At 36.1% G+C, this 13,345-nt stretch overlaps 1 protein-coding gene across 3 annotated transcripts; it reads left to right on the plus strand.

Annotated features, from left to right (window-relative positions):
- Nucleotides 1-543: 543 nt before the first annotated feature.
- Nucleotides 544-12,195, plus strand: LOC120085663 (secondary thiamine-phosphate synthase enzyme). 3 transcript variants are annotated; one of them, XR_016531740.1, is made up of 8 exons: nucleotides 566-959; nucleotides 1,251-1,311; nucleotides 1,392-1,486; nucleotides 1,582-1,873; nucleotides 1,964-2,041; nucleotides 2,935-2,989; nucleotides 3,064-3,106; nucleotides 11,808-12,195. XR_016531740.1 is itself a non-coding variant. In XM_039041789.2 (7 exons), exons 1-7 carry the CDS (start codon nucleotides 720-722, stop codon nucleotides 11,877-11,879), a joined length of 600 nt encoding a protein of 199 aa, XP_038897717.1. In that variant the 5' UTR covers nucleotides 544-719; the 3' UTR covers nucleotides 11,880-12,195. The 3 variants fall into 3 exon arrangements, 1 of the variants encoding a protein (XP_038897717.1); XM_039041789.2 differs by lacking the exon at nucleotides 1,964-2,041 and having other exon boundaries at nucleotides 544-959; nucleotides 1,582-1,615; XR_016531739.1 differs by having other exon boundaries at nucleotides 1,582-2,041.
- The last annotated feature ends 1,150 nt before the right edge of the window (nucleotides 12,196-13,345 follow it).

Genomic DNA, 13,345 nt, shown 5'->3' on the forward strand with positions numbered 1-13,345 from the left:
ATCAAATTTATGCACTTTTGCTAGTGTCTTTTATGCGTTTATGAGAATCAATCATTTTGCATTGCATGCGAAGGAATTATGAAGAAGATTTTGAACACGATCAACAAAGAGATTACCATTGTAATTCATTCGTAGAGATATTATCAGTCAATGGAATGTGAAGAAGAAGAAGAAGAAGAAGCAGAGTCACAAAATCCAAAAGAAAAAAACAATTACGAAATTGATCTGAAACCGAATCTTCAAAGTATTAACACTTCCTCACCGCTTCTCATTTCAGTCGTTTATAGAGGAAGGAGAAGAAGAAGAAGGAGAGGAAGAACTTTATCAGTGATCGTTGGAATCAACGAAGAAGAATGACAACCTCTGACCTATGTGGTGAAGAACAATGAAATCAATAAATGAAAAAGAAGACGAAGAAGAAGAAGGGAAAATTGCATAGAAATTTGGCGAGGGTAGTTTTGAAACTTTTTAAAAAAATTTCGTTAAATATATTTTTTTTTTGCTGTAGTTTATAAATAGTTTGTATTTCTTTTTTCCATTTTTGATAATTTCCCTTTATCCCGTCGATGCTTGAATAACTCAATTAACCAAGCAAAACGACCCCTAAGTTTATTACCAATTGTTGTTCCCATTTTGATCTTTTTTTTCTATGGACGTGGTTGTGATAGCAGCCTGCACGTGCGTCATTCCCATGTATCATAGGCGGTTGGGCTTTGCGGATGAGCGGTAAGTCTACGTTTTGTGGGCTTTGGGTCAAAATAATGCAAGGCGCCATTCTCTCGGCTGCACAACCACTCCGCATAAAGTTGCTGTGGAACAGCAATTCCAGTACTGGTAATTCTTCCGCCACCGCAAGATCTGGCAATACAAGCTTGATGGCGGCCGCTGGTCCGAAGTGGGCTCAGAAGACTGTTACGCTGCCTCCTCATAGGCGGGGCTGTCATCTCATCACCCCGAAGGTGATTAATTGGTTATCTTTACCCACCTTATCCAGAATCCTCGTGTTGATCTCCGGGGTTTAAACGGTGCCAACTTTTTGTTTTTATTTTATTTCTGTTCATAAATTTCTGTCGCTTCTTAGTTTAGCTTAGGCCTGTCTTCTGCACATGTCAGTTTGACTTTTCCGAACAATAGACGAAAATATCATGTTCTGTAGATATATCCGAAACTAAGTCTTTTTGTTGCATTGCTAAAATTATTCATTTCAATATTTATATGATTGCTGCTACTAAGTTTGATTTGTATATCAGATAATGAAGGAAATTGGACCAGACTTGTCAGAATTCAAATGTGGCCTTGCTCATATCTTCTGTAAATCTAATCCCATTTTTCTATTTTAGAGATTAATGCGTAGTTGGATTTCTTTGTTGAATCATTTGATGATGTCTCAGTGCAGCATACGAGTGCCTCTCTTACCATCAATGAAAACTATGATTCGGATGTTCGGAGTGATACTGAAACCTTCCTCAACAAGATAGTGCCTGAAGTTAGTTTGCTATCCACACTTATCATTTGCAACCGTCCCCCATTTTGACCATTGTTTCTCTCTCCCACTTTCTCATTTGGGGGGCTTATTTGCAGGGTACATCTGCTCCTTGGAAGCATACACTTGAAGGTTATCAAAATTTTAATTTCCTTCTACTTTATTCTACTAAGAAGACCTTTTCCCTTTTCTAGTTTTCTGATTTCATATACTGAAAAAGAAAACATACTCTACTAAAAGGGCCCGTTTTGTCTCCATCATAATATTGTAAGACAATTTGAACTTTTGTTAGTTGTAATGTATAGGATGCTAATGAAGGTGTTGCCTGGCAATAAGGGAGGAGGGATTATGATAGATGTGCGATAGTTTATGAAGAAAGACAGAAAAAATGTAAAATCAACCAACCAATTCAAACAATACATGAAGAGGAAGTAGGTGGGAACAAAATTTATCCGAAGTAATCTCATTTTAATTTGACAGGTTATCTCCACACAAGCCAAACTCACTCCTAATCCTTCAAAGTTCTGCACTTCTATCCCATCTAAAAATGATTGAAGGGTAACCAACGAACTTATATCATACTAAGCCAATTCAACAAATTTTTTACTAAGGCCCGTTTATAACCATTGTGATTTTGGTTTTTGATTTTTGAAAATTGTTCTTGTTTCTTGCAACTTCCTTTCTATGGTTTTCATCTTTCCTAACTAAACATTTGAATTTTTAGTCAAATTTAAAAAACAAAATCAAGTCTTTGACTTTTTTTAGTTTTCAAAATTTGACTTGGTTTTTTGAACACTAGATAACAAAATAAAGAAACCCAATGGTAGAAGTAGTGTTTATAAGCTTAGTTTTAAAAACCAAAAACAAAAAATTAAATGGCTGTGAAATGGGGCCTACATAACTTGTTTGCTTGAAATTTTTGTACAAATCACTTGTTTGCTTGAAATTGTTGTACAAATCCTACACTGATAAGCTATGAAAACATATTCTGTACGACGAAAAATCTTTGTTGCTTGCTTTAGATTTGACTTTTCAAACAGAATGTAAGTGTTTCAGAATCGCAGAGCAAATTCATAAGAAATATAGGATGGTGGGGGTCTTTGGAAAGGGTAAAAGGGTTACTCTCTGATCTTTTTCTCAACTAAGATGGTTCTATGTTTCTTTTTAGGCTCCGATTTCAAAAGACTTTTTATAATTATTCTACAAGTAACATTTTACTAAGTTGGGACCCCTTTTTTAGTGGGGCTTTTGAGGGCTGGGTTTCTTGTACGCTGTTGTTTTCAATTCATCTCAATAAAAGCAATTATTTCTATTAAAAAAAAAGTATCTGGGGAGTATTTACAAATTTTCTTGTTTTTCCTATCCTAGAGTTGTTTCAACCATTCCTTTATATATATAATTTTTTATTTTATACATCTACTCTTTTGATAATGAATGTGCTCATTATGCAGGCCCGGATGACATGCCAGCGCACATTAAATCATCAATGTTTGGCTGTGCACTCACGTGAGTAACTACTTAGTTTCTAGATTAAATGCCTACTTGACATGCTGTTCTCATTTGTGGTTATTCTTTTGTAGGATTCCGATAACAAATGGGAAGTTTAACATGGGTACTTGGCAGGTACAGTTTAGTAGATCCTTTTATTTATTTATTTATTTATTTATTTTTAATAGTTTTTCCCTTAAATAAAATACTAACAACTTTTGTTGATTGTGTGAATGATTAATTGGAGAATGAAATTTAATTTAAATATTGATTCTTTATTCATTTAGTTGAATAATTGGCATTTAGGTGTTTTTGGTATATCACAATGAAGGGGTGAAAATGAAAGAGTTTGTTATTGCTTTGTTTGGTACACAATGTGTAATTTAGGTATGAGAATAAATCATTCCTTGGCATTATATACTTATGAACAAGGCTAATCTGACCTTTCCAAAGTTTTTGGTTTTCAACTTTTCCCTCTGTCTAGGATTAAACTTTTCTTACTTCTTCAGTTCTTTTTTATTCTTGTTTTATACATTTTCTTTTTGTTCGTGCATATTTCTTTATCTTATTTAGTTAGAACAAATTAATATGTTTAAGTTAATTTTATACTTGTTAAGACTACATGTGTTTGGTTGGTTGTTAGTTCATAACCTTTCTAGTAAAAAAAAAGGAATTTTCTTATTTCAATTTTCTTGACATGTTTTTATCTTTTTGTTTCACTTTATGTTGTATCTTTTAAGGAAAATTTTGGAACTGCATTGGGAATAGTACTTTAATGTTCAATCACCAAGTTAACATGGCATCTTTTCTTTTGAAATGGAAACAAGCCGCTTCATTGAATTAATGAAATGAGACTAATGCTCAAAGTACAAACAAAGATAAAATATTAGAAAGAGCTAGAGGATCAACGGGGAACTTGGGTATCACAACAAGTTTGACATCTCCATAGCACCCTTAGCAAGAATGAATACAAGAACAAGCTATCAACAATGAAGGACAAAAGGAATACAAAAGAATATACTACGATGCAACAATACAATTCAAATACATATTCAATAATGGTAATTTGGAAAAATAAAAGCACTTCAGTTTAGGCTTAAATATTGGATGGAGAAATCAGCAAAATCTTTGAAGAAAATACATCTCGAGAACAAATTAAATCAAGCAACTTCAACATGAACTATCCAGTCAAAGGAAAAGCCAAGAAAGACCCTCTGATCCACCTTTTAGGACAACTGCCAAAAACAGACTAGACAACTTGCTAATATTCCCAAGCACTATCTAAGCTTGCAAACTCAATGAATGCTCAAACTACTGGACTTTAACTGTGAGCGATTAAGATGCACATAAAGAGATGTTGCCCCAGGTTAACATGGTATCTATAAAGAAACTATGTTCCTGATTACGGTTGTAAGGAAATCCACAAGATCTATTGGTTCACGTCATGATCAGAAATGGATATAGAGTCTACTTGATTTCTCACCTTGATAAGATGAAACATAGGCTTCCCACCGTTTCACTTTGAATTAAAGTAATGCCAAGTATTTGGATCTCATTAGATCTCCCCTTTTCGTACATGAATATTATTGGCCCTTTGAAACCTTTAGGCCCCCAATTGTGGGTACGTACTCAAGGAGAGCAATAAAGGTAAAGTACCTATGGAAGTTAGTTAGCGTTGTATGTAATTGTTAGTGGGATGTGAATGTGGAGTACGTAGGTGTGGGTTTGGCTACTATGGTTAGGAAGAGTGTATAAGATTTTTTGTATTCAGGTAAAGGTAGGAAGTATTTTGTGATAGATCAATACTCTAACGGGTGTTTGGCACACAGAGTTGAGTTGGTAATAATTGTATGTGGAGTTAAAAAGTTTGGGTTTGGGGTGTAGAGTTGAATCGAGATGGGCCAAAAGGCCTGTGTTTGGGGTGCTAAGTTGAGCTGAGTTATTTTGTTCAGAGTATCTTGTGCAATTTTTTGTAACCTAAAAAACCGACTTTTCTGTTGTATGTTTTTGTTTGCTTAACCTTTTTTAACCATTCAATTGTACACACATTTTCCCCAATTCTCATCATGAGATATCAATTTAAAACCTTCCCATATATTTTACATTTTTAGTTGAGGGTAAATTTCAAATTCTACCAAATTTTGGTTTGAGTTTTGAGTGTTTTTTTTTCTCAACCATGATTCCAATTGCCTTATTTTCAATTTGTCATCGATTACTTTGGAGTTGGAGTGGTTATTAAGGGTTTTTTTGGGAGGTAAAGGATGGTAGTAAGATCCACCATTTGGTGCGTTGGCAAGTAGTTTCTGATTCTTGTTCCCATGGTGGTCTTGACATTGGTGCTTTGAAGCATAGGAATTTGGATTTGCTTGCTAAATGGGGTTGGAGGTTTATGCAACAACCTCACTCCCTTTGGAGAAAGGTGATTATTAGTATTCATGGATCAAATCTTTTCATTTCGCATACCAAAAGTAAAGGCAATTTGAACCTCAAAAGTGCTTGGGCTAGTATTTCCATAACGTGGAAGAAGTTTGAACCGGAAGGATAATTGGTCGAGATTATGTTGAAGGATAATTTTCCTGTCCTTTCGCCATTGTCATTAATCCAAATGATATAGTCTCAGGATGAATCAATAACTTCTTGGAGTTTTTTTTTAAAAAAATTATTATTATTATTATTTTTTATTTCACAAGCCTTTAAAAGAAGAAAAAATCTTGGACTTTCAAGAGCTTTCTTCAAGTTTATTTTTTATTTCACTTACCCCTATGGAGGATATTTGGAGTTGGTCTCTTGAATCCTCGGGCATTTTTTACGGTGAAATCATTGACTAAATATTTGGACTCTCTCTCTTCTATGGACAACATTTATTCTCAGTTATTTAGAAATCTCGTAGTCCAAAGAAAGTTAATTTTCTCACGTGGATTCTTCTTAATGGCAACCTTCAACCTGTTCTTCAGAAGTTCCATAGAAAAAGCTTCCTCAACAATCTCTTATTATAAGACAACTCCTATACCAAATCCACTAGTGTCCACCCTAGCCTTCATTATCCAACCCAACCTAAAGAATCAAAGGCCCACTAAGGCCTACGGGCCTCAAGTAATGTTTGGGCTGGGCATAGGCCAACCCGACATCTTAAACACAGGCCCATAGCCCAATCCGACATCTTAAACACAGGCCCATAGCCCAATCCATGGACCTTGCTCAATGGGCCCAATTTGGATTGGGCTTGGACTGACCCTTTGGATCAGGCTCAAATTGGCCCTTTAGAATAAATTATTAATTTTTATTTTAAATTTAAAAATAGCCTTGAAGGCTTATTTATAGAGTATCCAACCCCTGCATCCTCCAATTTTTCCAATGTGGGACAAGAATAAAGTGGTTTTTTGACCTCCTAATCCTCGGCTTTTATTTGTCTTGGTTTGATATTTTGTCTCATTGTATTTTGAGCTATTGCTCATTTCATTATATCAATGAAAAGTTTTGTTTCCGCTTCAAAAAAAATAAAAATAAAAATAAAAATAAAGTGGTTTTTTGATGCCTTTCACTTTCCAACTCTTACCTACACAATTTAATTCACTCACATCTACTTCTTTTAAGGGTTGTTTGGGGGAATATCAATTGAATGGGTTTGTAATGTAATCTAAAATTCATGTTTGGATTTAGCATTTTGGGCCTAATTTGTAATACTAAACTTATTCCATTCTCACAATTTTCAACCCAACCCTCTTTTCTATCATTTTCACACTTTACGATCCCATTTCCGTTCCGCCTTCTATTACTCATGCATTCCATCACCCCTCAGATTCCCAGTAATCTTGATTACATTTCAGCTCCCCAAACAATTTCTTAGTGCAAATTGCAAACCAAAAACCATCCCTGAAGTATTGTGGTAGTTGCAATTACACAATTAAACTTTCATGATGAATAAATATCAAGAGATAAAAGGAGAATCCTCCCCAAGAATCAAATCAAAGTCTTTATTCATGAAAAGTTATCAAAACAAGAAGACATCCATCCATAGTGTCGGGATGTCGTCAGCTTTCTCTCTCCTGCTCGAGCATGCTTATCGAGAACCATCGTCAACCAACCCATGGGCAACTTTCCAACTCGGCACTTCTCGGACATTCATCCATCTAGACATATCGAAACTTGGACCCTTCCGAGTCCTTGTCGAATCAAAACTGCATATTGGGTGCTACATTGAACCTCCAGCCCATGGGAGTGGGCACAATGCTGGCACACCCATGGCGTCCGACACTGCCCATGAGATCCCGTTCTCGATGGAAGATGTCCAAGACACTTGTCTTGTCACGCTCGCCCACGCCACGACACATGCATGCGCCATGGGGTAGCTCACTTAGGCCATAGAGCCCAGGGGTGGTAGAAAGCCGACACCATGTCTCCTCCTATAGTGCATTTTGAACATTTTCCTCTTTGCCACCTATGCATATGAAATATGGCGAACGGTCACTCACCAACGTAGAGGGCCCATCTAAACTTCAATTGACATGAAATTCGACGTGCTTGCATATCTTATCAATATGCATCTAAATCTAGAGCTGCTCGTCCAAACTCATGACAGGACCCCACCTTCCGAGGTCACGACCCGGGCTCCATCTGGCCCCCACTGAGCTTATCATTGACACTACCGATGAAATGGTTTCTTGTCTTTCCACTTAATGTTCAACATGACATGCTTGCCCACTTATGTTGGTGTATTGGATGATGCACTATCCTCCTCGATCGCATCATGACACTTCTCTTGGCCCTCTTGGTTTTGTCAGATGTGTCGATACTCATGTGTGCCACTGCACTTGTCTGCACAAGTGGGTTCACAATCTACCATCTCAAAGTTAGATTGTGACACTCCCTCACTTAAACTGTCATCGTCCTCGATGACACACTTAGGGGTGCAATCCACTTTCATGGCAACAACGAGCATATATCATCGAGCTTGAGGGGCATTTAGGAAATCTAGCATAATTGATTCTACTGTAAATTTGAAATTGTTAAGATTGTTTCCTTATGTGTGTGTGTATATATATTTTATTTCTGTATAAATATAGATTGATTGCTTAAGTCTAGCTTTTTGATTGATATATCTTTTGTATAAATGTGAGGGTTTCCTCACTACTAAAAAATAAGAAATTTCATTATCATATATAGCTTCATATTGTGAAATTCATATTTTGGTTAACATAGCTACATTTTGGATATGGTTATCCCCTTCCCCCAACTAGGATATGGTATGAACATGGTTAATAATAATTTTTTTGTCTTCAACTCTCTGTGTGTCTCTGATTCAATTTAAAGCATTTGTATCATAACCCTAGCCTTGACTCATATTTCTAAATCGCCTTCCAGTACTTGGTGGTACATGTCTACCACGAGTGTAGCCAAAACTTTGAAAGACTTTTTCCTTATGCTGCTACCTTCCAGTTAAGATCAAGAAATGTCCACGTAAAGCGTTCTTGAGATAACTAAAAGTTCGATAAGAGTGGAAATTTAAATTCCATCAATTTTGGAATCACTTTTTCTCCTATCCATCCATTCAATCCAATTGAATACTACTAAATTGAAATTTGTGGTCTCTAATATATCTGCTTCAGTAAGATGATTCAACTAGAAAGATGTATGTTGAACACTCAACGTTTAGGATTCCCAAGCGTAAAGTAGCAACTTCAAATATTCTCCCTATCCCCGCAGTTGTTGCACTAAAAGAAATTTATACTATGAATTCTTTTCCAAGTATTCATGAGGGGTGGTGTCACGGGGCGGAAGCATAGTATAGAATTTTTTGAAATTCTCCCGTGCAGCCTAAGGAGGTTCCTTAGTCATCTTTAAGATTTGGACCCAATATTCCCTACTGAAACACTCAAACCACTCACAATAACTGGTAAAGGTGTTTTGCTAGTTCACCATTTTTGAAAGGAGGAAGAGAGAACACGATAGTTGTAGAAATATAACACTTTATTAATAAGCACTATTAAAACCACACTATACGAGACTTGGGGAGCTTTGGCTCTTTACAAGACAACTCTACTAGAGAGAAAAAAAGCATAAAAGAGAATATGTGCTCTTGTGTGTTTGGACATCCCCCAAACTACACAATTTATAGGCGTGGGAGTGAGGAAGGTTAGGTGAAATAGATGGGGAGTGCCTTAAATGGGGTAGTGACAACCACCCACTAGCCTTAAGAATAAGCCACTCCCCCATGACTAGGAAACTTCTTTTATTATTTAAGGGAGTTGCATGGTCATGTCCACCTCTTCCAAATTAATCTCTCCACTCCAATTTATTTTTGACTCTATTGCCGCCACCTGATTTGTGGGTCCATTGCCACGTCTTCCTTTGACCGGTTAGGATGTTGCCACGTGCACTCGCAAGCTTCAAATCCTCCACGGTGGTCCTTGGGCCTAGAGTCACTCGGACCAAGACGCCTGAGTGGGCCTTGGTGCTCTTGGTGCGCATGCCTGGCCCATGCCATCGCACCCAGTGTGCATCGGTTGTGCGCGCATGCGTGCACCTCCTTTGCATGCCACCTGAATGCTTTTCTTATGCGCATGTTTGCGTGGGCATACACGGGGCCTCGGTGGCTCGCACGTACCTAGCTCATCTTACTCCCCGTTGCTTGATGCTTGTGTGATAGTGTGCCCAGGTGGCGCGTGGGCCCTTGGTGCCCCAGCATGCCCTTGCGCCCCATAACGTCTTCTTAGGCCTGCCCATGCCTATCCAACTGTTCCTCTCGGTTGAGGCCTGGGCTCGCCTGACACCCTACTTTCCTACTTTCAAGTGGGTCATGTCACGCCTTGGCTTTAGCCTTTGTTAAGCCGTTGACTCGGTCTGCATGATTCCTCTGCAGTTCTCGGTCAACCTACCCCTTGTGACACCCTTGGTCACCCTCGAACCTTCATGGGTGTTCATCTTGAGTTTTAGGAGATCTGACAGGTGGACACTCCTTGATCCTAAATTTTTCTTGCTTGTCACCACTTTTCTACTTTTAATTGTAAGCAATGATATCATAGATCATTCTAATTTTATTTAGAGGAGTGACTTCTAAACTAATCCTAAGAAAGCAATAAAAGTGATCAAGTATAGAGATTTTCAACAAAAATATATTTTAGAGAATAAATTTCATCAATGGATTTACTAAACTCAATTGCTTTTTAGTCTCAAACCAATTAACACAACACCTAGGTCTAGAAGTTTTTTATCCGGATTGTTCCTTTTGGAATTAATCTTTTTCTTTGACTTAGTTACTAATTACTAAACTTTTGAAATTAGATAATTAAGCAAAGCATTAAGACTCTTCATCAACAATCTCTACCGTTTTCCGACTATTTTAGTGTGTTCAAATGATAGTTTAGCATGCATGATCTAATCTAAAATCCTCTTATTAAAGCAAGATTGTAACTAACGGTATCATTCAAATATTGATCAAGCATTCAAATGCATTAGGAACGGTCATGCTAAAAAGTATTGATATATATTGACATTCAAGATCCACATAGTGTTTAGCAATAATCTAAAGAATTGATCTAACCTTGGAACAATGAAAGATCAACCTAACATGGCTTTCTATAGACACAACCAATGTTAGAATGAAAAAATACAAACAAGAACCAAAGATACAAAAGGGAAAGAAAGACATTATCTGGCATTCTGGTCTCGGGTGGAGTCGACCATCCAATGCTCTCCAATCGACTTTGGCACCAAAGACCCTTTGTAATCTACTAAGAACCCTCTCTCTTGGGCCTAAAAAACTCCAAAACTCAATGCCCAAAACGGCTGGCAAACCCTATACTAAATAGGGAAATAAAATCCAAAATTGAACTGGCGCAGCGACACCATAAGCCAACATCGTAGCATTGTAGAAGAAAAGAGCATCTGCACACGAGTCTGCTGCATCTTCATCCTATTGTGTAGCCTCGGGTTTGGGCGTCACATGTAGCGTCATGGAGTCCCTTTTTGGGCAAAATTGGCCTTCTTTCCTTTCCTACTTTGGAGATTTAGCCTCTTCTTGTATTTATCAGGGAAAATTGATATGTTTTTACCCTTCTGATCTCAAAATCTTGTTATCTTGTTTAAATCCTGAAATTTACTAGCAAACGACATCAAATCTAAGAAGTTTAAATAAAAGGCAAATAAAGCACATTTCAAGTGCTTTTCAAGTAACTAGCTTCTTTTATTTATTTATTTATTTATTTATAATAATTAAATAGCAATAATAGCAAATAACAGCCAACCAACCATCTGCTTGTTTCGAGCAAAAATATGGTAGACTACCTCCCTCTCCCTATCTCTCTTAGTTTTGTAAATAGCTGCCTGACCATTCCATCATTGGCTATGTTATGTGTCATCACTTACCAGCAACAACCAGCCATATGATGGACTCTCTCTCTCTCTCTCTCTCTCATATGTAAAACGTACCGAGGGCTGATATTAAACCAAAACATCTGTAGTGTTTAATTTGATTCAACTTTTCTTTATTATACCTAGTTGAATTAGCAATGTTTCATTAGCTTTTACATATTTCCGGTCCTTAATATGATTCTTTTTAATCATCTTGAAACAAAGGTAATGCCTAAATGGATCGAGGATAAGTTCTGGCGAAGTTTTAAAGGATTTGAAGTTGACTATATGAAATTTTCTGCATTTAGTGGAACTGAGATGAGATGGGGTTGGGTTGATAAATAGGTATGAGGTTTGGATGGATGGGTCCCTATCCTTGGTTTAGCGTGACGGATGGATTTATATATGGAATGCTACATTCTACGACAGATGAATCTAATAGTCTTAAATCTAATGGCTAATTTTGATTGGACTTTGGATGCTTCAGGGAATATGGCTATGTGAGCACCGAGACCACCCCACTGCTCGCAATGTTGTGGTTACCCTGAATGGAATTTAGGTATATGCTAAGAGTTGGAGCTTCTGCTTACCCCGCCATTTCTCCTGGTTGTGTATCGATGCCAATAATAAACTGGTGTAATAAACTGGTGTCTCGTTGCCGCTTTGGCATAACTGAACTGGAGACCGGGAGTTTGGGGGACCGTGAAAAGACCTCTCCTTTTTCTGTTTCTTTTTTTAGAAGAGAGAAAAAAAAAGATTGTAGTTCGTTGTTTCATTTAGTAATGTCTGGATTGATTTTTTTTCTGCAGATCAAACAAGAGTAAAGAACAGAAACACCAAAAGGAAAATTGAAATATTTAGGGAGCACTTAATAACCCATTGATGTTTGGTTTTTAGTTTTTAAAAAATGATCCGTTTGAGATCCAATTGAATTATATATTTTTTCAATTTTATTATTTTTTTTAAATTGTTAATAAATTTCAAAAACAATATCATTTTCTTAAAACTAGTTTTCGTTTTTCATTTTAGATGTTTGAAAATTAAAGTCTATTTCGTCTCAAACTCTTATATAATAGTTTACATCTTTTTAAGTAAGAGCTAAATTCTTAGTCAAATTTCAAAAAAAACAAAAACTAGTTTTAAATTATTATTACTATTATTATTTATTTTTAAAATTTGGATTGGTTTTTTAAAACACTAGTAAAAAAAGTAGATAAAATAAAAAAATAGAGATGGAAATGGTTTTTATAGACATAGTTTTCAAAAATAAAGAATAAAAACATTTAATCTTTACATAACAAGGCCTTAATTATTGTAAAATGATGACTTAATCTTTAAAATGTCAACTCCTGTCTAGGGAATTCAAGACCAATAAATTACAATAAATTTTCTTTTATTTATTTTTCATTATTAAATATTTATTTTTTCATTTTTATAATAACAGTTTCCATCTTTTGAGGACTTTTAAAATATCGAAAAATGGGTCAAATTATATATGGAATATAACAAAATTTTACAAATTTGGTAATATCCAACTACAACCTAGTCAAATACCAAGAAAGCCCAGCCAACACGGAAAAATCATGCCCAATCCACGCAGTGATCTGGCCCACGATTTTTCCCTCTAATGCATGTGTAGAGATGTCTACGGAGTGGGATTGGGAATGACTTTTTCGTCTCTTGTCCCTTTTTTACTTAAATAGTTAAATATCTCACTCATATGTGACAAAATATATGATTAAAATGTTTAATTTTCATAATTTCTAAAAATTAAAATTAAAATTTTACAACAATACATCCTAAATTCTATTTAATAAAAAATAAATATATCAAATAAAAAGTTATATATAATTAATTAACTTTATTATAATTACATATATATATTATTATAAAGATAGTTTATATATATATATATATATATAACCGGGTGGGGTGGGGAAGCGAGGTGGGTCGAGGTTGGGGAATATATTCCTTGTCTCCATCTCCGTTTAGCCAATGGGCAAAATTTTCTCCCCGCTCCCTCCC

Source organism: Benincasa hispida, chromosome 9 (assembly GCF_027475165.1).
Source record: "Benincasa hispida cultivar pf3 chromosome 9, pf3_genome.v1.1, whole genome shotgun sequence".
NCBI lineage: Eukaryota > Viridiplantae > Streptophyta > Magnoliopsida > Cucurbitales > Cucurbitaceae > Benincasa > Benincasa hispida.